This window comes from Xenopus laevis, chromosome 3S, assembly GCF_017654675.1.
Source record: "Xenopus laevis strain J_2021 chromosome 3S, Xenopus_laevis_v10.1, whole genome shotgun sequence".
NCBI classification, from domain to species: domain Eukaryota; kingdom Metazoa; phylum Chordata; class Amphibia; order Anura; family Pipidae; genus Xenopus; species Xenopus laevis.
The window spans coordinates 62,285,164-62,312,081 of record NC_054376.1 but is presented as its reverse complement, the minus strand read 5'-3'; the positions used below and the strand labels follow the sequence as shown (position 1 = coordinate 62,312,081).

The following is a 26,918-nucleotide window of genomic DNA, read 5'->3' as shown; positions in this document are numbered from 1 at the left end:
GTCCTTGACCTCTGCGCTGACCCAGGAGCTTATTCTGTAGGCAGATCAGGAATTCCCAAAGGTGCACCTTTTACCTGATGCTGCCTATAGGCATGCAATCTCTAGACATTGCTACCTGTATGCTGAAGCTGGGTGTAAGGATTCTTAGTTTAGACACGTAATAAATGGGGGTCATTGTATAGCCTACTCCTAATTGTTTGTTTTCCCACTGTGTCCCATCCTGAATGCCCTCCCCCTGTATCTATTGGTGAACCAGAAGAAGCAAAACAAACTAAGTTCTGCAATTTATTTTCTAAAGCCATGCCTCTGAGAACATAGAAGCAATGGGAGATGTATTTAGTGTTTGCTAACTATGGCCCTTTACTATTTGCATGTTTAGGATCATTGGAGTATGATACAGGGTGCACCCCTGGAATATAAGAGTGAGGGGTTGTTTCTGCATAATCACACTGTTTACCAAGCTGCTTTCATATATTTCCTTATAAAGCAGTGACTAGATATTTTATACAAATGCTGCTATATTTTTGAATGCACAAAAACATTTAGGCAGTGTAAATGCAAATAAATGGAAATAATGTGCAAGATGCATTTGTGTGTATTTATTCTTTTCCTCTATGAATGTTCTCAGTGTGCTGAAATTAACCGTTGTTTAGCGTTGTGGGCCCCAGTTCCCCTGAAAGCCAAAAAGTTGTACATACCGAAATACTTTGTAACAGTCCTGTTCCTGTGTAGCACCTACAGTATGTCTTGTGTGGCTGTGCACTGTGTATTGGTAAGTACTGTCAAAATAAGCATGGCTACAGCTACAGGAACAAGACAAAAGAATACATGAATGATTTAATAGCGCTTATCTCTACTTTCAAACAATGTACATGCCTCCACTCTCCACTATTCTCTCTTTGGAGGAATAAAATGCATCTGGTGTGGTCCAGTGGTTAAACAAAGCTGTTCCAACTGCAGTTTTTGCCCAAACTTGACTACATATTCTACTCAATAGAGGGGAACTTAGACTTGATGCAAAAAGCCTTGGGTGAGTTAAAACCCCTAGGATTTATACACACATATATAATTCAATACTTGGAATAGATCCTATGATGCTGGATTTGAAAAGCAGGCTTAGCAATGGGGACTGGAATTAGGAGCAAATAGACACTCTGCTGAGTTTTATTATATTACATTTTTAAAAGAATTGTTCAGTATAAAAATGAAAACAGGGTAAATAGATAGGCTGTGCAAAATAAAAAATGTTTCTAATATAGTTATATAGGCAAAAATGTAATGTATAAAGGCTGGAGTGACTGGATGTCTAACATAATAGCCCTAACACAACTTCCTGCTTTGCAACTCTCTTGGTTTCCCCTGATTGGTTACCAGGCAGTAACCAATCAGTGACTTGAGGGGGCCACATGGGCCATAACAGTTTGCTTTTGAATCTGAGCTGCTGCTAAGGATCAATTGCAAACTCACTGAACAGTTATGCCCCATGTGGTCCCCCTTCAAGTCACTGACTAACTCAAGAGTTAGGAAGTCGTGTTCTGTTCTGTTATTTTAGACATCCAGTCACTCCAGCCTTTATACATTTTTGCCTGATTATATTAGAAACATTTTTTAATTTTGCACAGCCTATCTATTTACCCAGTTTTTATTTTTACACTGAACTGTTCCTTTAAGGGGATCTGTGATGCAATTTCCCTCAGCACAGTGGGCAACTGCTCAGCTCAGGGGCACTTTTCTGATTTCTCATCATTAACCTTCCAACTGTAGATCTCAGAGTAGAATTAGATCAACAGAACACTGTTTTGCCCTGCATTTTTATCATAACAGTTTATTGTTTGGCTGCTACTTAAAATGGTTTACCTTAAAAGGCAATAGCAAATGTTACAATTAAATATTCAATCCAGATTTGTATTGCTAGAACACATCAGTCAATGTACAAAAATTATTTGCCAACATTCCATTACTTTGCAGGGATCATTGTGTTGTTAATGAATGGATCATTTGGGTTTATGGCTAGATCACGGATGATTTAACAAGCACCTTTTCCAAACGCAGAGGTCACTTTCTCTTCAGTATTTCAGTCATTTCTGGAACTGCCTACAAAGTAGAATAGAATACAATCACATACATATTACAGTATTACGTAAGGTATACAAAATACAATGTACTACTAGCAATCTAAGCTGCTTGCACTTGAGCACAATGACTATACACAGTGTATATTGCTGGAAATAAATATATATATAGTTCAAAAACTCTGTGATCCCCAATAATAGCAAATGCTGCCATAAATATCATGGAAATAACATTTTGTGACATTAAAATTCTCTCCAAGTCTCTATAACAAGGATTATAAATGGATTGACTGCATATATGTTGGGTTTCTGTAAATCTTATTACACCAACACATCTCCTTCAACAAACAGGAAAAAATAGTAATTTAAAACTGTAACATTGTGAACTAGTTATTGACTTTCAGAATAGATCTGTCCCCAATGTGGAGAACAGCAGCTGTGCAATCTGCCAATGGTCAAGTGTTTTGTGCTTTTTCTATTTAGGCAGGGCAATACCAAATTTTGGGCCCCAAATGGGCAGAGGCTTACAGTGAACAGCGTTTGTTTTGGCTTATCTGGTCTTAACTAGGTATTTCATATCAAGATCATAATATAAAATTGCATAACGGCTACCAAGCATTTCAAGATTCATACAGCTTACTTGTGAATTTATGCCAAAGGCAGTCTTGCTGAGGCCAGAGAAGCAGGAATAAAGTGAATCAAGTGCCCAAACAGGCCCTACTATTACAGCATGCACAAGAGAATTTCATTTAATTCTAACTGTTGTATTGCTTCCAGATTTACTCTCTGTTTATCATGAGGTTCTATCCCTGTTCTGACATGTCCTGCAGTTTCGCTTCAAATCCCCTCTGATGAAAATTTTCCTTCAATTATTAACCATATCTACATTTCCAGCAGGTGGAATTAATACGCTCCTACAATATGTATTGGGGGAATTGTCTACATGTTGTATTCCGTAAGTGAATGGTCTTAGATCTGCCAGCAGGCGTTAGTTCAGGAACAGCATTAAGTGCTGGCTGTGCCACCTGCCTCTCCCAAATGGCACATAACTGATCCTGTGTAATGGGGGTCTCTAATCACTTACAAGCAACAGTGCTGCCAGTTACAGGAATCCACAAGGGAAATAAATACCTTTACTTTAGTCTACCATATGAGAATATGCCTATAGCTCTATGTTTACTGTGCTGCTTGAAAATTTGTGAACTCTTTTGAATTTTCAATATTTCTTATATGACAAATGTAATTGTTTTTAAACGCATCCCAAAAATAGTTAATGACAACATACAGTAGTGCAGTAGTGAACCTTTTAAAGTTTTCTATATTTTTATATACAATAATTGTGACCTAAAACATCCTCTGATTTTAAAACGAGTAGATGAAGAAAACCTAGTTAAACAAATGAAATAAATTATTATATTTGGTCATGTATTTATTTTAAAAAAAAAGATCCAATAACATATCTGCGTGTGGCAAAAGTAAGTGAATCCTTAGGATGATCATAAAATTTTAAGGGGAAATCAGAGTCTGGTGTTTTCAGTCAATAACACATTTGTGGATGTGCATTATGGCTCGAATAAAGGAGGAGTCTGAGGACCTCAGAAAAAGAGTTGTTGGTGCCCATAAAGCTGGAAAAGGTTACAAGACTATCATTAAGAGTTTGGACTCCACCAATCAACAGACAGACTGTTAAAATGGAGGAAATTTAAGACAGTTGTAACCCTATCCAGAAGTGGTCAACCATCAACTCCAACTGCAAGACATCCAATAGTCGGAGGTTACAAAGGAACCCAGGGTAACTTCTAATCAACTGAAGGCCTGTCTCACATTGGCGAATGTGATGTTTAGGAGTCCACCATTAGAAGAACACTGAACAGCAATGGTGTGTATGGCAGGATAACCAAGAGAAAGCCACTGCCCTCTATTGCTGACAGTCTACAGTTTGCTGAAGATCATGTAGACAAAACAGAAGGATTCTGGAAGAATGGTTTATCCCATCTGTGAAAAATGGTGGTGGGAGTGTTCTGGTTTGGGTATGTTTTGCTGGATCTTGGACGACATCTTGCCATCATTGATGGAAAAATGAATTCTGAACTATACTAGAGAATTCTAATGGAAAATGTCCAGATGTGTTGTGTAATGAATCTCAAGTGACAGTAGGTCATGCAGCAAGACAACAATCCTAAACACATAATTCAATCTAACAAAGAAAATTTAAAGAAGAATAAAGTGAATGTTCTGGAATGGCCAAGTCAAAGTCCTGACCTTAATCCAATTGAAATGTAGAAAGACCTTAAGCGAGCGGTTCATGTGAGGAAACCCACAAATATCCAAGAGCTGAAGCTGTTCTGTATGGAGTTGATGTGCAGGACTGAGCAACAGTTTAATTACAATTATTGCTGCACAAGGGGTCACACCAAATACTGAGCAAAAGTACGTGAATTCTAATTCACTTACTTTTGCCACACACAGATATACTATTGTATTGGTTTTTTTTTAGGGATGCACTGAATCCACTTTTTGGGAATTGGCCAAATCCCCGAATCCTTGGTGAAAGATTTGGCCGAATACCGAAGCACATCCTAATTTGCATATGCAAATTAGGGTCAGGAAAGGAAAAGGTGGGAAAAAAAACTTCCTTTGTGACAAAAAGTCACGTGATTTCCCTACCCAACCCTAATTTACATATGCAAATTAGGATTCGGTTCGGCCAGGCACAAGGATTCGGCCGAAATCCAAATCTTGCTGAAAAAGGCCGAATCCTGGCCAAATTCCGAATCCTGGATTCGGTGCATCCCTAATTTTTTTTCAATAAATACACAACCAAATATATACATTTTTGTTTCATTTGTTTAAGTTTTCTTCAACTACTTTTAGGACTGGTTTGAAAATCAGATGACAGTTTACTGTCATCTGAGAAAGGTTACATTTCTATTTCTAAAGAGTTTGGACTGCACTAGTCAGGCAGATTGTGTACAAATGGAAGCAATTCAACCCAATTGTTACTCACTTGACAAACAAAGATCAGACCAAGAGCAAGGCAACCCGGGCTAATGTCTAAGGGACTAAGGCCTCATTTGCAATGGCAGTTGTCAGTTTTCATATGTCTACCGTCAGGAAAGCACTGAACAATGGTGTGAATGGCAGGGCTGCAAGGAGAAAACTACTAATATCCAAAAAAAAAAATTGCAACCCATATACAGTTTGCTAAAGAAGCAGGCTATTGACAGAAGGCTATTGGCAGAATGTTCTGTGAATTGATGAGACCAAAATAGAACATAAATATAAAAAATTCAACAGGGTTCACAAACATTCAAGCACTATTGTATATAAACAAGTAAACAAATACAGCAAGAAAATATAGCCCAAGATGCAAGTGTACAAAGGTGTGTACAATTCATTAATAGGTAGGTACCTGAACAAATACTGATTTTCTATATAAAGAAATATACATTTATGAATTTACAGATAAATGAACCATAATGTACACAACTGCACAGTATACCATACCCTTTGCAATGACAGAAATGGATCCAAAGCAATATGAGATGGTGTTTGCCAACCATGCAGCACAACGCCGCATTTTTATGGTAGGTACAAAAATAAGGACCCTTGTGAGTGGTTAATACTGGGATTGGGTTTTATTCTCCATTTAAAGACAGAAAAGAGTATAATCACTGGGGGTGCCACTATTGTGCTAACCTCCTACTTTGGGCTTACACTCATACTGTTTAAGTAAAGGTGACCATAGATGTTAAGATTTTACTCTCCCTAATGACTAATTTTAGTGTGATCTGACAAATGTGTCAAATTATCGTGAGGTTAGTAGCCACCGAACATTGTGCATCTTACGATTTTTCATCCAGTCAGGTTCATCTTTCATAGTGAAATGTATCCCTTGTCCAATTGTTTGCAGGGCCAAGCAGGCAGCTACCCACAGTTTCCTAGCTTTAACTAAACAATATCAATTGAAATGGTTATTTTAGTTGATGGACAAATCATACATTTAAAAGATCTTTAGAGGATAAGCTTGATCCTACAATAACAAAAAGATCTTTTAAAAATCTTCTTCTAAAATGTCTATAGCCACCTTAAGACAATGGTTTTTCTTTCTTTAATAGATTTTATACATGGTGCTCCAGGCCCTAAACATGCCAGATAGTAGATCCCATACCGATACTAATCAAAAGCTAATTGTGAATTTCAGACCTGACCGTAAGGCTACAAGTTGTGTCCTTGATACTACATGCTTCCGGGACAGTCACAGGGGGAAACATATAGATTCAAATCAATTTACCTTGAACAAGTCTGCCACCAAACCATAATCAGCCACCTGGAAGATCGGTGCCTCAGGATCCTTGTTTATTGCAACAATAGTCTGAAAAAAGAGATTATAATACACATGAGGTTTATGTGGTGTTCTTTACAGATAAGCACAAGGGTACGAGGAATAGCTAGGGGTTAGACAAAGACAGAGAAGCATGGACGGGAGGATATACAAGATAATTATCAAAACAGATACATAATAGCAAGAAACCACCATCATCTTCAATACTTGTGATTGAACTCTGGTGTTTTAAGTCTTTAATCATAATAAAAGTTGTACTGGGACTGCACTGGGATATATTCACATGATTTAAATCAAAGGAAATGCAAGGTTAGGAATACTGAAAGGTACCCATAGGAACAATTCTCTAGGCAAGGGGCATTTGTTTTACAATTTTCTCCAATCTTTGTCATCAAATGCCACATGCAAATGAACGACTAAAGGCAAACTAGTTCTAGTTCTTAATGATGGAATCAGAAATGCTGCCATCTGCTACAACTGAGGAATTTCTGTGGGTACAGGAAGAATAGCATGTGCCATTAATGTGAGCAGCCTCTATAAGTAGTGACTCTAAAAGACACATTTAGAACCCCTATGTTCATGTTAAAGATGGAAGAAAAATATTATGGTTTCTAGAACTGTACACATTTTTAATTCAACATAAAACTATCACATTAAAGGAGTTGTTCACCTTTAAATTAACTTTTATCATCATGTAGAGTGTTATTCGGGCATCATTTTTTTATTATTATTTGTATAATTTTTATCTATCAAATCTGCAGTTTAAGCAATCTGGTTGCTTGGGTCCAAATTACTCTAGCACTAATTTCAAGAGAGACTGGAATATGAATAGGAGAGGGCCTGAATGGAAAGATGAGTAATAAAATGTAGCAATAACTATACATTTGTAGACTTAAAGTGGACCTGTCACCCAGACACAAAAATCGGTATAATAAAAGTCCTTTTCAAGCTAAACATGAAATCCAATTTCTATTTTTATTAAAGCATTCATAGCTGTTGTAAGCTCATTTAAAAATCTCAGCTGTCAATCAAATATTGTCTGCCCCGCCTCTATGCCAGTGGCATAGAGGCGGGGCAAACAATTACTTTCACTTTCCATTCAGCACTTCCTACATGTCACTGCTCTCCACACATTCCCCCGTTCTCTTTACCATTTAATTGTGTAACCAGGGCATCGGGATGGACATCAGGTCCCCCATTCTGGTGCACAAACAAGATTCTGAGATGATACAAGACTTGTCTTAATAACAGTGTCCACAAAATGGCTGCTGCCTGCTTGCTATAATTTTGAAATCCCAGACTGAAGGAAGCAAGATTCAAATAATTTATATAGTGTAATTAAAGTTCATTTTGCTTGACTAATGTGATAAAATAGGATTTTGAATAATTTTTTTGGGTGACGGGTCCCCTTTAATGAGCATTTGTTTTTAGATAAAGTCAGTGTCCCCCATTAAAAACTGCAGAGTCAGACGAAGGCAATTCATAAACTATAAAAAGAAAAATTAAAGTTCAATTGAAAAGTTGCTAAGAATTATCCATTCTATAACATACTAAAAGTTAACTTAAAGGTGTACCACCCCTTAAAGATATTTCTTACAACAAACAATGTATACATTAGAGTTACCTTGCTATCTTTCATCCCAGCCAGATGCTGAATAGCTCCAGAGATGCCAACAGCAATGTAGAGTTCCTACAAGAAGATAAAAAATGAAATCGGATGTGCAGGGCAGGATACAGAATGCAGGATAGACTATACCATTTGTATTCTCTTCAACCAACAGCTTATAGGGTGAACAGCCTGATCTTGTTAAGTTTCAGTTTAAAAAGCATTACAATCAGCTGAAATAGAAATCTGCCTAAACTGTTCCTTGAATCTAACCGATATCACAAACGACAGCGATGCTTCCACTTTACATCTGGAAGAATATTAGTGTTAAGGAAATCAATATAATGGATAAAACAAAATAGTTATTTGTATGTATATTCTGACATCACTCAAGGTGGATGAATGTTCTCTCACCACTACTTGTATTTTTACTTGTAATATTTTTTTTTTAATTAAGGGTGATTTAAAGACCCACAATAACTTTTCTTTGGAAATGAGCAACTGTCTGAAATGGCTGTGCATTTCAACACTAACCTTCAATAAACCATAGAACGCTTGTTATGTCAGCACTGTGTAAGGTTAAATGATACAGATAACACAAGATAAGGATAACAATTGGTATAATTCAGCTTCCAACACCCTGACAGCCACGAGGGTTGAACAAGAGCTGCAGGGACACAGGACTGCTAAAGATGGGAAATAGTAAATTTTTATAGTAAATTCTGAAAAAATCATAAGTACCAGCACACATTGGCCAAAAAAGAAAAAAACAAAGTTCCAGAATTTGAACACATTCTGTTGGAAAAACAAGGAAACACAAAGCACTCAGGAACAATTGCATGATTTGCTGGCCAGCAAAGTGTGAAACAAACTCCATCCATAAAATTTTTAGCAGACAATGGAAAGATAGAGGCATTCCTTTTATTTCCTTATTAAACTCTTTAAAAAGCTCTGGGCTGACAGGCTCTTTCATCCTGAATTATACAAGTCAGCCTTTAGCTGCAATAGTACAGGCTTCACAAATTGATTCACGAGTCCTAGGGGGCAGCCGGAAAAACATTAAATTGTTGTAAAATATTCATATGTCAGTGCACTTAGTTGAAAGCAGTTGATGCGCTGGTCCCCAGAGGTTAAACATAAAAAGCTATTTGGCCAACGCATTTTGAACTTCCCTTTAATCTCAATGTTTAACCCTGTTTGCTGTTCGATGTGTAGCCAAAGTTGAATGCAAAAGTTTGGGGACCGGTGGCCAAATCACATGGTTAGTTCATTTTGTAGGTGCAGAGTAGGAATCCGTGTGTTATAAATAGTATTTGCCAATGTTAATGCACAGTTATATTTTACAAATTTTAACCACAGGAACAAAGGAAATCACTGTGGCATGTGCAAAAGTTTGTATCCAGCTATGAGACTTTTGGTACTTTTAGCCGACTATTTCGAATATATTCTTGGACTGTCTCGCATGTTTAAGATCCACAGATTTTCAATGATATTTAAACCTGGCCATTCACCAACTTATACCTAAAGTATGACTCTTTCCCAGACATGGCCACCTTGAGCTGGGTGATGTCAGAATGATCCAATCATTTGGCCCTTGGGCCCAAAATATCAGATCACAACAATGATAAAGTCAGGCCAATAAGGTGGAGCAAGTGGGCAGAATATTTCAGCTGATGTACTTTCAGGGGAAAGTGAGGGACACTTTTTCTGATGGCAAAACAAGGGAAATTGCGAGCTGAAAACATTTTGCCATCTTTTTAGAGCCATAGTCTTTCCCTGATTGGTAGGCATCAGTTAGTTTCATTTTCAGATCCCACTGTTGGGAATTTTAAGATTTGTCAACAGGTAACAACTCCTAAAGGTTATAATGAGGTATCTAGGGTCCGGTACATTGTAAAAACAATGATCAAGTACAAGGTACTGTTTTATTATTACAGAGAAAAAGGAAATCATTTTAAAAACTTGGATTATCCCTGGAAATATATCAATATTTTTGATTTTTAAACACCTGTTTCGCTAAAGTGGTCCACCCACCTCTATCTAGCTTTCATATCAGGGAATTAACAAAATTGATATATGTCTATATGAATATGTTGCTAATGTTCTGATTTGCTTTGTTTTATGTAAATCTGCATTTTTGTATATGGTAAAATTTAAAATAAAGAGTATACCAGAAAAAAAAACTTGAATTATTTGATTATAATGGAGTCTTTGGGAGATGGCCTCTCCGTAATTCAGACCTTTCTAGTTAACATTTTTCAGGATAAAAAATGTCATTTATAAACACGCTGATTCCTGCAGCAGTTGTATCCTACTTAGGGATGCATCGAATCCAGGATCGGTTTCGGATTCGGCCAAATCCGTCTGCCTCCTAATTTTCATATGCAAAATAGGGGCGGGAGGGAAATTGTGTGACTTTTTGTCACGAAACAAGGAAGTAAAAAATGTTTTCCCCTTCCCACCCCTAATTTGCATATGCAAATTAGGATTAGGATTCGGATAGTATTCGGCCAAATACAAAAAAGTGGATTCAGTGCATTCCTAATCAGGCCCGGATTTGTGGCGAGGCCACATAGGCCCGGGGCGGCACATTTTTGGGGGCAGCATGCCGCCCAGCCGCTCTGTGGGGAGCCTGTGCTCCTCAGTGCTCCGGCGCCAGCGTATGGTAATGCGGGCGGGCGATAGGACTGCGCGGAGCACACGGCCTAGGGACGCCTGCCCAGCGAATCCGGCGCTGTTCCTAGTCCTACTCCTCACTTACAAAATGAATTTACTATGCAACTTAGCTTGGGATGCCGACACTATTGCTTTCTATTGTATTCCTGTGTACCTTTATTCCAAGCTGATATACAAACCTTACAAAGGTTTATACCAGAATTAGCACAGCAGAACAAAGAATACACTAATAGCCATAATTATGTCTTTATTTGCAATGCTGCTGTGATTCAATAACAAGCAGGGATTGCTGCTATACCATTTTTCATGCTCTCTTCTACCATATGGTGATAAAAGCAGGTAAACAGAAATGCACCATACAACCATTAGATCAAGACTGAGATTCTAATAGCTTGTGTTTGTTTTATGTTGGATTGTATAACCATTGGAAAAATAGTATCACTGTATCTATTAGTCTACCTTTTCATGAAGTTTTTATTTATTGTGACAATTTGATTAGGCAATTGTGCTTTTCTACATAATTACTTATAAGAACTGCAGCTTGAAAGCAATATTGGTACCACCCCCACAGAAGTCATATATTAATAATGCTTATTCCATTGCAATCTATGGATAAGCCAAATACATGTATGATATGCCAAAGATATACAGTATAAAGATATATATCTATGATAAGCCACAGATAAGTCTTTTCAGTTTTCAGATGTCAGAATGTAGTTTGCTACTTATTCCAGCAAAGCGTTTTCAAATAGGCTGTGCAAAGAAATGACAGAGCGAATGGGCATGAATAGACTGGCGGAGAAAAGCCAAGGCTGTGGCTAGTGTGCCATTAGCCCAATACCTAGAAATACTTACAGGAGCAACAATCTTGCCTGTCTGACCGACCTGCATATCATTGGGTACAAAACCAGCATCCACAGCAGCACGGGAAGCACCAACTACAGGCAAAACAGAACGCAAGATATTAATAAACATTTTATAAATATCTGTATGAATAATGTACCATGACTTTAGCACATTTCTGAAACTGCCCATTTTATCTGAAAACATACATGCATATGGTTTCTATTATCAGAAATCTGCATCTTCCTCTATGGCCCTGTGTACAGTATTAAATATTGCTGTTTTTGTTAGGTCCCCAGCACCTATACCCCTGCATCATACTACATGTTTGCCCAGAATGTACAAAAGTTTTAGTCAGCACTTGATACATATCTAGATCTGTCACAATATATTCATGGAATAGAGGCACACTTTGCTTTAGTTATACTAAACCTAGGAAACGGTAGCTAATAATACAGTTATGATCTATGTATGCACTCCCTATAGGTTTACAGTGATGCTCTCTCATACATAAGTTACCTGCAGCATTCAGCTGATCTGCGAGATCATATAACAGCTTGAAATTGTCTCCACTCTTTAAACCTCGTCCTAAAATAAAATACAATGAGTAAGAAGGGCACATATTTAATATGCGGATATTTGTCTAGATTATATGTGACTGGTAAGACGTTCAGCATGCTTCCTCTTTGTCTTTTTTTCCCTAGATCTGTCGCCTAGAAAAAGTACAACAGAATCTTAATGTGCAGGTCATACTGGCAGTATAACATATACCGCCATATTCTGCAGAGAAGCCAATTAACAGTGACTTCTTATACAACCACTTGATGGTTATAGCTGAATAAACCATGAGCTAATAACACTCAAAACCTCGGGTGTGTCTTTTAATTTCTTTTCCAGACAGTCTCATCAATCAGAAGAACAATGCCACGTTAGGCACAAGTTAAGGGTTTAAAAAATAAGTTGGCTGTATGAAGGCGCATCTTACTTACAGATGCATTCACAAGGCCTACCCAGCTTGATACCCCACTGGATGTATAACGGAATCATGTGCCTGGAACTACAAACCCTTAACAGGCAGGTACACCAAAGGGTAGATTGAATGACAAGTTTTTGCCCCTTAGAGTAAGCGTTCTAAATAGAGATTAAATTACTTTTTATGGATTTAAGACCTAGGGATAAGCAGGAATCAATTAAATGATTAATGGGACATGCAACTGGGAATTTCAGTTTGTGGGATGTGCTTGAAAATCAGGTGATCCACAAGTGGATAGATTGCTCCTAATATGTGGCAGTAGCACCCCCAAAACAGGGCCATAATACTGCATTTCCATAGTGTGCCACTTATTTTATAGAGGCAATGTAAATCTGTATATAACATCACTGTTTGCAGACACCTATAGAATATAGATTAATGTCACTAGGGATTGTTTCAATCTAGCCTAGGCCTGGGTGTCTCCTCTGATAAGGCCTTGGTTATTAAAGGTTGAGACCTGCTGATAAACAGATTAGGGTTTTTGGTTCATTGAAATAATTCAAAGAATTGTATGTATCAATGATATTTTATTACCGTTTTGAAAGTGTGGAGCAGTGCAAAAAGAAAAATGTACAGAAAGTCTATGCCTTTCTGCTTGTCTCACATTATTGTAATCGATCTGGTGATGTGTCTTTTAAATTATAAAAGGGCAGTCATAGACAATAAGCAAGCAGCTTTACTGTATATTAGAGGTGAATATCCTGCTTATCAGGGTACCAACCCAACAGTGTAAATCTACTTGGGAAAAGCAGGCAAGTCTTTCGTGAACAAATGCTGTTAAATTAGTTGTGGTATTTTAATATATAGTTCAAACATATATCCTAAACTAGTTGCTCTTTCACTTGCTAATCAAAGTGAATTCTCGCTCCAATCTATTCGACGTATGATTAGTAAAATTACTATTGAAGATACAGGATTGCCTTTACATAACGCTGTAAACAGAACAAAGAGAATGTAATACTCTTGCAATATAGTTGACTTTAGAAGTAGCAACATCACCTACTGTAACATATGAGGAGTATGGGAGAGAAGTTGTGCCACACATGCTAAGGAACCCCCTGGCATAGTCTGTGTCTTTATATGCCTTATGCGTTAGCAACTCATTATTAAGAGACTACTTGGAACTACTACTAAAGTAACCTTTCTGATTTTTTTTATACTTTTTGGATCTGATCCTTTGTAAGATGCAGTTAATATATGCAGTTTGCAATGTAATTCGCTCACCTCCAGATACAACAACCTTGGCACTAGTCAGCTCCGGGCGGTCGCTCTTTGTCAAACTCTGATGAAGCCACTCAGATAGTCCAACTGGTGCAGACGGAGCCACTAGAGTCATTGGGTAAAGAGCTCTAATTAGAACAAATATTTTCCAATATTTATATAAACCAGGGATCCCCAACCTTTTTTTACCTGTGAGCCACATTCAAATGTAAAAAAAGAGTTGGGAGCAACATAAGCATAAATAAAGTCCTGGGGATGCCAAATAAGGGCTGTAATTGGCTATTTGGCAACCCATGTGTGGACTGGCAGCCTACAGGAGGCTCTGCTTGGAAGTATTCATAGTTTTTGTGCAATTAAAACTTGCCTCCAAGCCTGGAATTCAAAAATAAGCATCTGCTTTATGGCTGGTAAGAGCAACAGCCAAGGGGTTCGTGAGCAACATGTTGCGGTGAGCCACTGGTTGGGGATCACTGATATAAACTATAGTTGTCTTTCTAAAGCAAACCCATAACTTTTACCAATGCTTAGCAACAATACATTATATTTTATTTATTTTAAAACACTTTTTTTGGTGTTACTGTTCCTTTAAACTATTTTCACACAAGGAGGTGTCCACATACTTGAAAAACAGGGTAATATATACATAATTTAAAGTGATTTATCTTTGATCTTCTATTAAATAAAGTGGGGAGGTGGGTTAGAGGGTTTAGGCTAGGGTGTGTCAGTTGATCTATTTGTGCCTCACACATTTTATGCAAGCTGTTTCTATGTACACACATTAGGTTCAGTCCTACAGTATAAAAAAGTGTCGGTATAATTTGTTGCATTTATGAACATGTGGAAAATGGACAGTCCTGTGACTCTAATATCAGTTATGCAAAAATGCGTATTTTGAATACATTAAGAATATAAGGATACAAAGCAGAATAGATTTAGTACTAGAAGATTATATAGGGAACAATGTATCCCCTATTGTAAAATATTAGGAGCCACAGAGCGGTACCATGACCATATAAAAGCACAAGCCAATGTTTTCATATTTTACAAGTGGCAGATTATTTTTTTTAATACACAAGTTTCATTGAGTCATGTGAGACAAGTTACATCACTAAGCACTGATTATAATGGATGGCATCACTAAGCACGGTTTATGAGGAGCTATTTTACAGGATATTCATGGCTCCGGTAGAATATTATAAATGAATTTTCCTGCTGTCCATATTGTGGGACAATTACTCACTATACTACATGTTTGAGGGCCATATTACAATATAATGATAATATCACCCAAAGGGTTTAATGAAGCGAGGCAAAAATCTTCAGCAATACTTTTATAAAACATACTTTTGTTAAAACAGTTAGCAAGAGAACACGTAAACAATTAAAACAAGAAAGTGGAAAACTCTGATTAGTCAATGTACTCTTACATATAAGAGTAACATGATTTCTGATAATAAAAGCAGTTTGCAATATTCTCTAACACTGTGGTTCCCAAAACGGAGGGGTTTTTTTTGTATCCAATGACAATCTGTACAATCCTAAACAATGGGTGTGTTGTTACACTGCTAATAATTAAAATTGTCTGGGGATTGTTTCATCCACTGCATTCCAACTAAAGCTTTACAACAGTCTCACCTGTGTCTGAGCTTGCGCTTCCTCCTGATGCTGGAGCAGCCTCAAAGGAAGTCCCTCTTATAGAAAACACCTTGACAGACTCCTCACACTTCACAGTACATAAAGCATTACCTAGATTAAAAAACATTTTTAAAAAATCTCACAATTGTGGGAGTTATTTATATTATATAGTTGTATAAAAATACTAAATGTATTTGTATCTACTTTACTCATAATTCAACACACAAAAAAATGCAACATTTCAAGTTTGCATGCCCTATGCAAAACAAAGAGTCAGTAAAGGATATGTAAAAGTTTTCCAGTATATACATATATCTAGGTATAAAAGGAAACCAATTGTTCACATATTATCAAGACTCTTGTGAATGTTGTCCTGAGCAGCAGGTCCAATGACAGCAGATAAGCCGGGAACATTTTAGCATGGGCTTACACTTGTTTATGCACAGTAAAGTAAAATCTAAAAATGTAACTCTACTGCACATGTAGGAATACAAGCCTGCTGAAAGACAACTGGGAAAGGTAAGTAACATGGTTGTGCAGCACTGTGCTATTTTTCCCAGGCCAGGGAATTATTTCTTAAAGGGAGAATTGGCCGGGTTTCCTTGTCCTTTAATAAATATAAAACTCTGTAAATGAATAATATTACTGTAGGTAATAAGTCAAAGCTCTGCTGGGATTTCTCATCCTAGGACATGGATTGTATGTTGATAAAACAAGACTCCAGAACAGCAGGAAGTATTAATATTTAATGGGACATGAACGGAAGCCAGCACCTGATACTACTATGCCTAAATACTCACACTAATTAAAAAACATAGGGGCATATTTACTAAAGTGTGAATTTTCTCCTCATTATACTTCAAAGTTCACCTTAATTCACCAGGTGTATTTTCACAACAAATATCAATATACAATTCTTCCGCACACCACTTACTTTATTGAGGTGCACTCAACTCCTCAAGCTACTGCCAAACCAGTCACCATATTTGATTACCCATAAGGAAGGAAGCACACCAATACAGTCGAAATGCCTTTAGATAATTTATCCAGCAGAATGTGGCACTGTGCTGAATAAATTATCTAAAAGGCATTGTATTGGTGTGCTTCCTCCCTATGGGAAATTGAATTTTTACAACACATCTCCTACTGTATTTACTAAACATTGGAAGTTCAAATTTTCAATAGAAATGTGGTAAATTTTCTCCAGGTTTCTCTGCAAATATTTGCCTGTATATTTTCCCCATACAATTGTAGGGGGAAAATTCTCTAGAGAATTTTTACCATGAAGAAATGACGTATATGGAAAATTAGCTTGGATGGGGTAGCTGCTCTATCTTTATACTGTTAGTTTGCCAGCCTGTACTTGGACAAATTAGCTCTTGGCAAAAATTTGCTTGTGCTCTTAGTAAATGGGAGAAATTTCACCTGGAGGAGAGATGGGAATTTACACCAATGCAAAGAGAATGTTCACTTCTGATAAGTTAATTCTCCAAAACATATTATATTCTCCTTTTAGCAAATTGGTGTTGTTAGTGGAATCTTCATTTTTGGTGAAATTACTCACCCTTTAGTAAATATGCCCCATAATGTACTATCAAAGGCCACCTATGGAAGGCACAACATATTACACATGGGATAAGCCTACTGTAGAAGTTTTAAATTACAGAATTCCCACTTATAATTTCAGGCGTTCAGCTACAAAAGAAGCTTTCCAGCTAATAAAAATGTTTTCCCTCCCCCTCTTTTTCCTTTCCTCCAATCAGTCCATGCTCTTCTAATAAAACAAAAAGCCTCAATACTTCCCCATTTGGCATACCCTTTAAAAAAAAAAAAAAGCAGGGAGTTATCTCACACCACCTCATGTCCTAGTCCCAACAATCTCAGGCAGTGAACATGCACAATTAAAGGGCTGCTGTCATGAGTTTTATTGTATAGTTTGTATTACTAAATTACACTGTGTCCAGTGCACTTAATTCATTCTACCATTATAAAAGTTATTCTTGATCCAATAAATGTATTGTTTTAGTTGTAATATAGGCAGCCATATCTTGGTCATATGTTTTCAAAAAGAGCCAGCACTTCACAATGGAACCGTTTTCAGATAGATAGTCTATTGTTTCTCCTACTCAACTACCTAACAGAGTCATAACTTGGGTTAGCTGGACTTGTTTTTTTTTACTATTGAGTGCTGATCTCATATCTACCACTAGGTATTGGCATTGGAGCATTTTAGTAATGCATGTGTCAGGGAGCTGTTATTTGGTTACCTTCCCATTGTGCTGCTGATGGTCTGCTGGGGGGGAGGGGAGGGGTGATATCACTCCAAATTGCAGTGCAGCAGTAAAGAGTCACTGAAGTTTATCAGACTCACATGACTGAGCACTTGGGAAACTTACATGTGAAGCCTCATGTCAGATTTCAAAAATAAATATCAAAAATCAGAAAAACAGATTCCAATTCATGATTCTTCTGATGGAGTGCTATTACATGTTTTACAATGACAGTATCCCTTTAAGGTCAGTTCTAGATTGACTTCAACCGCGCAGTCTCCTGACAAAAAAGTGCTACTCTGCTTTTGCAGTCTCTATTATTTTATTAATCATTTATCACAGTCCACAGGTGTGAAAAACAGGAGAAAGCTTTGTAACAACCAAAAAAAAAAAAAAAATTATATATATATATATATATATATATATATATATATATATATATATATATATATATATATATATATATATATATATATATATATATATATATATACACATACACACACACGTTTATTAAAAATGTTCAGTCCTTTTAAAGTACTTTGAAAAAAAATGGGTACTGAAAGTAGCATTTGCTAAACTCATGGTTGTTACTTCTTAAAAAATGTTGCAAAAGTCTGAGTTCCCCAGCAAAGACAGTTCTGTTAATCAGCTGCCTTGTCTTACATTGTTTCAACGGTCTTAGACATCAGGAGAGACAACAGAAAGGGAAAGACAAACACTGCTTATAATAGCAAGACATATACAAATAACTTAAAATCCATAGAAACTTCGTAATGACTATCTTACAAAGTTGCTTAGAATTGTTTTATTGTGTTAGGGGGTTGACTTACCCTTTAAAAATAAAGACATTTACAGAAATGGTCAGTTAAACGTACAAGTGATAGAATGGTGTACTATAGAAACCGATAATAACAATATGACTTTACGTTCTTTAATAAAGATTTCTCACCAGCATATATGGTCCTCACAAATGTATCTGGAGATTTAATTTCAATGACATCGGATACAGGAGCCACATCAAGCTTTGCTGCAATTCTTGGTAGAAGACTCTAGATACAAATAATGAATAACAACATCACAAAATGACAGCAATTTTTATTCTGTTTTTTTAGCGTTTGTCCAGGTCTAAGAAACCATCGGAAAATACCATAGCTTTACCATTTAGAACAACCAAGAATCATTTCAATCATCACCTTTCCAAACGCTGAAGCTCCAGCACAAATGTGAGTGAAATTGAACTTCTTCTGTGTTTCCAAAACCAGTGGAGTCAGCTCCTCTTCAAAAAGAAGAGACATAAGAATTACTATTTCAATCAAGCTGCACGCCAATGCTTAGTGTTTTTATTTGGGTTGGTTGATACCAAGTAGCACAGTGGAGGAAATAGACTGCTCATCTCAAGGACAGTGGTTGTCTAATTTTGTTTGTGTGGGCCACACATGCACAACAAGCTTGCTGTGTTGAATGCCTCATCCTAGAACAAAGTCGTAGTTCAGAAACCTATTGCGTGTATTAGAATTGGAGGCTAGCTAGACAGTCTCTACAAAAAAAAAAAACATTTACTGAGTGGCAAAAGATTTCATAGCTCTACACAAAAATGTATTTAATATTGTGTGTGTGTGTGTGTATAGAAAGAATTTATAGTAAGTAGCTAGCTATTTCTTTGTGTAAACAGGGAAAATAGATAATGGAAAAGTTAGAGTATTAAGTCAGTAGAAATCCATGTGAACCTTACCTGGTAAAAATCCTTTGTATGATTCATGCTGTGCTACGAACAGTTTTGACACTCCCTGTACCTTTGCCAACTCCTCTGCTACCTGAGACCATAAATATCATCAGAATATAATTTAAAGTATTAATCATTGCCTACACTCATTGTTCAGACCTTTATAACAGTGACACATTAGGCATTTTGCTACAGGGTATTTCACAGAAACAAACAACTTCCTTGAAAAATGTCCCTTTATTTCCAATCATATTCAAGCTTATGTGAGATGTGACTATTGCTCATAAATATATTACCTGAAATTTTCAAGAAACAGTTCTCATACGTGTCATATGCACAAGAGCATAATCATAAGCTTTTTAGTATAAATTGAATAAACGTATCCTAGCCAAAAAGAGATACAGCAACTTAAAGGTTACATAGTTAAATCGGGTTGAAAAATTACAGAGTCCATCAAGTTCAACCCCTCCAAATGAAAACCCAGCATCCATAAATACACCCCTCCCTACTTTCACATAAATTATATATAACCATACCTACACCAACTATAGCGTTTAGTATTACCACTTAAAGGTGGTGACATCAAACAAAATGCATGCTTTGGCATAATGATTATGTGTAAAGTACACTAACAAGCTAGAATGATCAAAGGACATAGATGTACTAATAATTTGATAAGGCCATGTTCATTTGAGAATGATTGGTTACATTGCCATCCTTGCATCCAAGCTGGGCTGGAGTTTTTGTAATATGATGGACACAGAGAAAAGAAAAAAGCAGGACTTCCTAGCTGTCACAAGAGAGACTGTAGAACAGGGGTGACTTGAGGAGCCTGTACCAGAGAGAACAAAATAGCAGGAAGAACCCCCATATAAACACTGAAAACACAGCAAGGAGACCCCCTGATGGTATGAGAGAGCACATTAATACTTTCTTCCTGAGTATGGAGTCGGAGCAGGGAAGCCACCAAGATAGAAAGAGAACATACAGCAGGTACATATACTCATCAAAATGGGAGGCACAGCAAAGAGACCCCCATTGGGGTAAAAGGACAATAGAGGAAAAAGGCCACCAGGGTGGAAACAGTTAAGGCACAGGACACAAGCTCATTAAAGGAAAACTATACACCCAAAATGAACACTTAAGCAACAGATAGTTCATATCATATTAAGTGGCATATTAAAGAATCTTACCAAACTGGAATATATATTTAAGTAAATATTGCCCTTTTACATCTCTTGACTTGAGCCACCATTTCGTGATGGTCTGTGTGCTGTCTCAGAGATCACCTGACCAGAAATACTACAACTCTAACTGTAACAGGAAGAAGTGTGGAAGCAAAAGACACAACTCTGTCTGTTAATTGGCTCATGTGACCTACCATGTATGGTTTGTTGGTATGTTTGTGAGTACAGTGAATCCTACGATCCCAGGGGACGGCCCTTATTTTTTTAAATGGAAATTTTCTATTTATGATTACCCAATGGCACATACTACTAGAAAAGTATATTATTATGAAAATGGTTTATTTACATGAAGCAGGGTTTTACATATGAGCTGTTTTATGCAATATCTTTTTATAGAGACCTACATTGTTTGGGGGGTATAGTTTTCCTTTAATAGTTTTCCTTTAATCTGCGATGCAGAAAAAATACGGAGGATCAACACAGGACACAAGTACACTAACAGAAAGGTGTGAGAGAGAGATGAAAGATACATAGCTGAGATGGAAGATAAAGCAGTGAGCCATAAAGTGAGAGGTGAACCATGGTACAAAGAGAAGAAAGCAGATGGAAATGACTTGCATAAGGTCATCTTATATATAGTATGGTGCTCTTACATTTATCCTGCACTAGTAGAATGCAATACTACTACATACAATGGTGTTGTACATGTAATCAAGCTTTGCTGGATCTTGAAATAAAATAGGGTCTCTCACTCACGCCTGATTGTCATCCCATTGATTGAAAACTCCAGACTCTGATTTCACCTTCAAATTATATAATCCTAACGATTCACTTACTTTTGCCACGCACACACATGTTATTGGATCAATTTGACCAAATATGATCATTTTTGCGTCACATGTTTTTTTTTTTCATCTACTTTTAGGACTTGTTTGACAATCAGATGATATTTTAAGTTCACATATGTATACAAACACAGTAAAAAATGAAAGGGGTTCGCACACTTTCGCACAGCACTTTATATGATACAGACTGTGGATGTTGTGTGACCATAAGTGACATTAATCGGTAGATTGAGTAATACTGTACGCAATAAAATATTAGGAAATCAGTGAGAATAAAGGAATGGCTGCTCCCTTATGACAAAGAAAGTTACCTTAGTGCAGTTGGTTCCAACCACCAGACAGGCTACATCTCCCCCAAGTCTCTTGGCAGCAGTTATGGCGCTGAGAGTGACCGGTGTTACCTGCTGGGTGTCATGCTCTGCAATAACCAGGGCACTCAGCAATCTGCGCAGAGCTGGGGTCTGCAGGGAGAAATACAAGAGTACAGCTTCACATTGCGCTGCTATGATGGAGAGCTTCAATAGGCGCAAAGAACTATTGTTATGACAGCGCTATTATATAATTCCTATGCAAGCTCGCTCTGTTACCACTCCAACACAACCGCTACTTAATTAAAGGAGATAGACTAGTCAGTAACCACTACTCACCCCCTTCTGCCTCCCGGTACTCAACGCTCTGTACATGCTGAACTCTCGGACAAACTCAGAGGTGACCCGGCCTCTGACACCTTTAGCTAGCGACTCTGTCAGCGGGCGGCGCAAAATAATGACGTCAAAATCATAGCTGGCGTGTGAGCGCGACACAGGATCATAAGCAAAGGATGAACATTTCTAATCTCCACGATATAGTAAAGAAAAGGCCATTTGTTTGCAGCAGTGGATGGTTGACTGAGCAGTGTAAGTTGCTGCTGTAGAACTGAATAAAGTGTGATTATAACATACCTCTCAACATTTCGAAAATAGGGGTACAAAAAGTTTTACGGCACGCAGCGCAGCGAACTTTTTTGACCACGCCCGTTGTATGGCCACACCCCCTAATTACCATTTTACAAAATTGGCCAGGTTATGACAAGTTTGAACACTTTTCTGGTGGTTTTGGATTCAGGTTTTATGTGTTATTACAGTTCACCAATGAAGGTGAATTACATACAGTTTCCCCAAGAGACCTGCTTATCTTTAAGGGCTAAACTCCATGGGACGATGGGTAGCGCCGGTAAAAATGAAGGTTGATACCAATGTTATTAATAGGAAAAAAAGATAAATATATAGGAAGGCCAGTATTTTTTTCCAGAAAGGGTGGCAACCCTTACGCAGTAACGAAACGGAAGTGACAAGTCCAGTTCCCCCTGCCCCTATTGTGATGTCCACTTTTGTGGAGGGAGGGCGGGTAAAAGCCAACCCACACATCACTAGAGTTCAGCCCTAATAGTTACAATTGTTTCTTTGCTCATCTTAAATTGTAAGAAATGTATTGAAGTGCAGCTGACTTGTATTATGGGCTCTCTGCCAAAAGCCAATTAAGATTTAGAAACTTTGAATTATTTTCTGGCTGTTCAGTGCAGGAGATCAAAGAGAAAGTCTAAACATTTGAACAATCTGGTACTGCGGTTTGAGCTGTCAAAATCAGGAATGCCCCCCCAAAAATGGGACAGTTCGGCTGTAAAATCTAAATATATATATATATATCATCATACCTCATTGGATTTGCGTTTGATATAGATTAAATTGTTATTTACATAGATGAGGGTTACTTACTACAGATCTTCCATCTGTACGTTTTTGATACTATGTAAGACAGACAGACACAGTCTAATCTAAGATAAACACCAAATAGGAAGTGTTTGTTACTTAGTATTGTTTTTAATCCTTCTAGGAACTAAATGAAGGGGATTTTAACCTAACTGGGACTGTCTTAACAGTTATAGTTTTATTTTTGTAAGTATAATTGTACAGGTGTAATTTAACTATTTAATGATTTGATGACAATTACGATTGGTCAGATAATTTACACTTCCCCCCCATTTTATGTATTTAAGACATTCAGTATGTGTTTTTCTTTACTTTGAGAAAGGCCTCGTAGAGGCCGAAACCTTAGGCTTTTAATAAAACATTTTTTATTTTCAAGTAAGTCCTGAGAGTGCGGACCTTTTCTGTGATATATATATGTAGAATAGCATGAATGAGGCAGCACACACATTTTTATTAAGTGAAAAGATTCACATTTGTTTATGTCATCGTATATGCTATATGATTTTTTGGCTTGATAAAGGGCATGTTGTATGCCCGAAACGATTTATATATCATATTATACTAGAAAGCACCTTTCCAGTTTCATTCTCTGCACTGCTGGCTCTGACTATTGAAACCAGTGGACGTCATCTGAAAAACATTGCTTTTACTTTGGATTTTTACTTTCATGATTGCTTTGCATTTCCCACTGCTCGAGTCATTGTCTCTAAAAGATTTTTAATAAATTAGTTCTCTGTTAGTTAATGGCAGGGATTCTATGTTATGGACATGCTAAATGCAGGATTGCAACTGTGGATTCAATCAATCAAAACACTTTTTGGTAGATTCAAATACCACTGACAACTTAGCATTTACGGTAACTAAATTTTAAAGGGTAACTATCATCATTCTTCCAAAAAACAGCAAAATAAAGTGCATGTGGTTTTATAGAATTCGAATTTTGTATTAAAACTACAAATACTTCATTTCCTATTTAATAGTGAATAGTTATTGGTCTAGTGCATTGATCTCCAACCTGTGGCTCTGGGGCGTAACTACAGAGGATGCAGAACCTGCAACTGCAGGGGGCCCAGGAGGTATAGGTGCCCCTGAGGCCCTAATTGATGTACAATTTCAATAAATATTGGTAAAATAATTTTCTGTGGGAGCCAGTAATTTCTAGTTATGCCACTGCTGTGGCTCAAGAGCAACATGTTGCTCACCAGCCCCTTGGATTATCTCCCAGTGGTGTCAAACAGGTGCTAATTTTTTAATTATTTTCTCAGAGGCAAGTTTTGGTTGCATAAAAACCAGGTGTACTGCCAAACAGAACCTATATGCTATATATGCTGCCAATCACAATTCTAATATGGCACCCCCAGGAAAATTAGGTGTTTAGAGTGTATGCATTGTATTGAATTCATTAGAAAAAGGAAATGATGGAAAATGCACAGGCTATAACTACAGTGTATGTCCTATGCCATTGGCATGATGTAGAAGTTTAGTGGGTAATGATGTTACCATGGTGAACTGAAATTAAGCTCTCTTGAAAGCCTTATACCTACTGTATCATCTTTACATTTACATTGGGGGTCTTTTATGTGGGGGTTGTGTTCATAATGTACAAACACTAATAGCTTGCACCCACCTTAATGTGCTTTGTGATGAGAAGAAGATGTTAACTTTACATACCAAATCTACTGAAACACATACATCATACTAAACCCTTTAAGATTGTCAGTGTTATCCAGTCATCTTGTAGTCCTTTCTGTAATCCTCCCATACCATATTGTAATTACAAGCATGAAATGATCAGGATGGTGTATGGTTAAGGTCCAACTTCCAATGGTTGTTTAGGTCTGAAATCTAGTCAAACAATTACTTATTGGTTCATGTGAGATATTACTCGCCAATGCCTATTTACACATCTCTTAATCCAATGTGCAAGCAACTGGATCATTGCAATTTGGTTATTTATAATGTCTATGCAGAGTAAAAAAGGGTAATGGGAAGGAGTGTAGAATAATAATATACTGTAATTAATGAAACTATAAGAAATACGTAAATTAAAGGCCCAATCTGCATCTTAGATGCGATGAAGAAATTAATATATAATTTTGGAAGCAGCCAAATGTTATAATGCAACTAAAACTATTTTGTACGGTATTGTATAACTGGTGGACGTGTGCTTCCATGAGTTTTTGAGGTTTTTGAGTAGTAAGAGAAATGTTAAAATAAATGCTAACCAAATTATGGTTAGCATTTGGGTGCATAACTAGTCATGTTAGTATTAGTATAGGTATGGGTATATAGAATTTAATTAAAAGTAGGGAAGGGTGTATGTATGGATGCTGGGTTTTCATTTGGAGGGGTTGAACTTGATGGACTTTGTCTTTTTTTCAACCCAATTTAACTATGTAACTATGTAACTATGTATGGTATTTGGTAAAATTATATCTTTGTAGCTGTCAGAACCAATACATAAACTTATTCAATAAGCTGGGAAGGAGGGATTCTTATGCATGGTCAGACTGGGGGGCCCACCGGGTGCTGCGCGGCACTAAAACTTTATTTTTCTGGCATCTCCAATATCGGAAGAGTGGTTTGGCCCGGCGGGGGGGCCGATGAGGGTTGGGGCCAACAGGGTTTTTTCCCGGTATCCCGGCAGGCCAGTCCGACCCTGTTCTTATGAATGGTTTATTACTTAATGAAGCACAAATATTTATGATAAAGATATTGCTGGTCTCATTTGCAGTTCCTTAAAATTAACATTCTCCCTTAACAAGAGAATATGACATCTCTTAGCATGTAGTACAGAATCCCCCAAACAGTGGCTTGTGAATAGTGATGGGCGAATTTGATCAATTTTTTTTTTTGACGCACAACAATGTTTTCATTGGAGTTTATGGGAGTCTTTTTTTCCAGCAAAACCTGAAGTGAAAAATTTCACTCATCGCTACTCATGAGCAACATGCTGCTCACCAAACCCTTTTGCTCAAAGTAGCCTCAATGCAGTTGCTTATTTTTGAATTTCATAAAAATAATGTGTATTGACAAACAGAGCCTCGTGTTGGCTGCCAGTCCACGTAGGAACTACCAAATATTTAATATTCACAGCCCTTATTTGGCACCCCAGGGACAATTTACATGCTTGTGTTGCTCCCCAACTCTTTTTATATTTTAATGTGGCTCACTGGTTAAAAAGGTTGGGGACCCCTAATGTAGCAGATCTATCTCAATCCACTTAGCTTATCCTCTCAACAAACTTAAAGAGAATGTTCATACAATCAACATATTGCCTTGGAGTTCCTACACAAAAACAAGTCGGGCTCTGCTTTTCAGAAAATGCCCCCCCTTTTTGAAATAAAGAAAAGTCTGCACAGTGGAGTAATATACAGTGCAGCTACAGATATAATGTACATTGTGTCTGGGCAGCAAAGCACTTTAAGAGGCACAAATCAAGCACTGCCATCAACCACCACAAGAAATGGAATAATAAAATAATAGGTGCATGTTGCTGTATCTGTGAAGAACTGTCCAACCAATAGGCAATCTAATATGTATGGCAGATAAGCACTTATTTAAAGGAATTGTTCAGTGTAAAAATAAAAACTGGGTAAATACAGGGCCACCATTAGAAATCACAGGGCCCCTTACAACAAAATTATGGGGGCCCCCTGGGCCCCGCCCAGACTGGTGCCCAAGCCCCACCCGATATCACGCCCACTCCAC

The 26,918-nt window shown here is 37.3% G+C and overlaps 1 protein-coding gene across 1 annotated transcript; it reads right to left on the bottom strand.

Moving 5' to 3' along the window:
- Positions 1–1,809: 1,809 nt before the first annotated feature.
- etfa.S (electron transfer flavoprotein subunit alpha S homeolog) lies at positions 1,810–22,153 on the bottom strand. Its single transcript, NM_001096566.1, is given in 12 exon segments — positions 1,810–2,094; positions 6,367–6,447; positions 8,042–8,107; positions 11,555–11,637; positions 12,062–12,130; positions 13,800–13,901; positions 15,432–15,542; positions 18,654–18,753; positions 18,898–18,980; positions 19,437–19,518; positions 21,771–21,920; positions 22,107–22,153. Coding segments are annotated over 12 exon segments (1,002 nt in total). The 5' UTR covers positions 22,143–22,153; the 3' UTR covers positions 1,810–2,055.
- Positions 22,154–26,918: the final 4,765 nt, after the last annotated feature.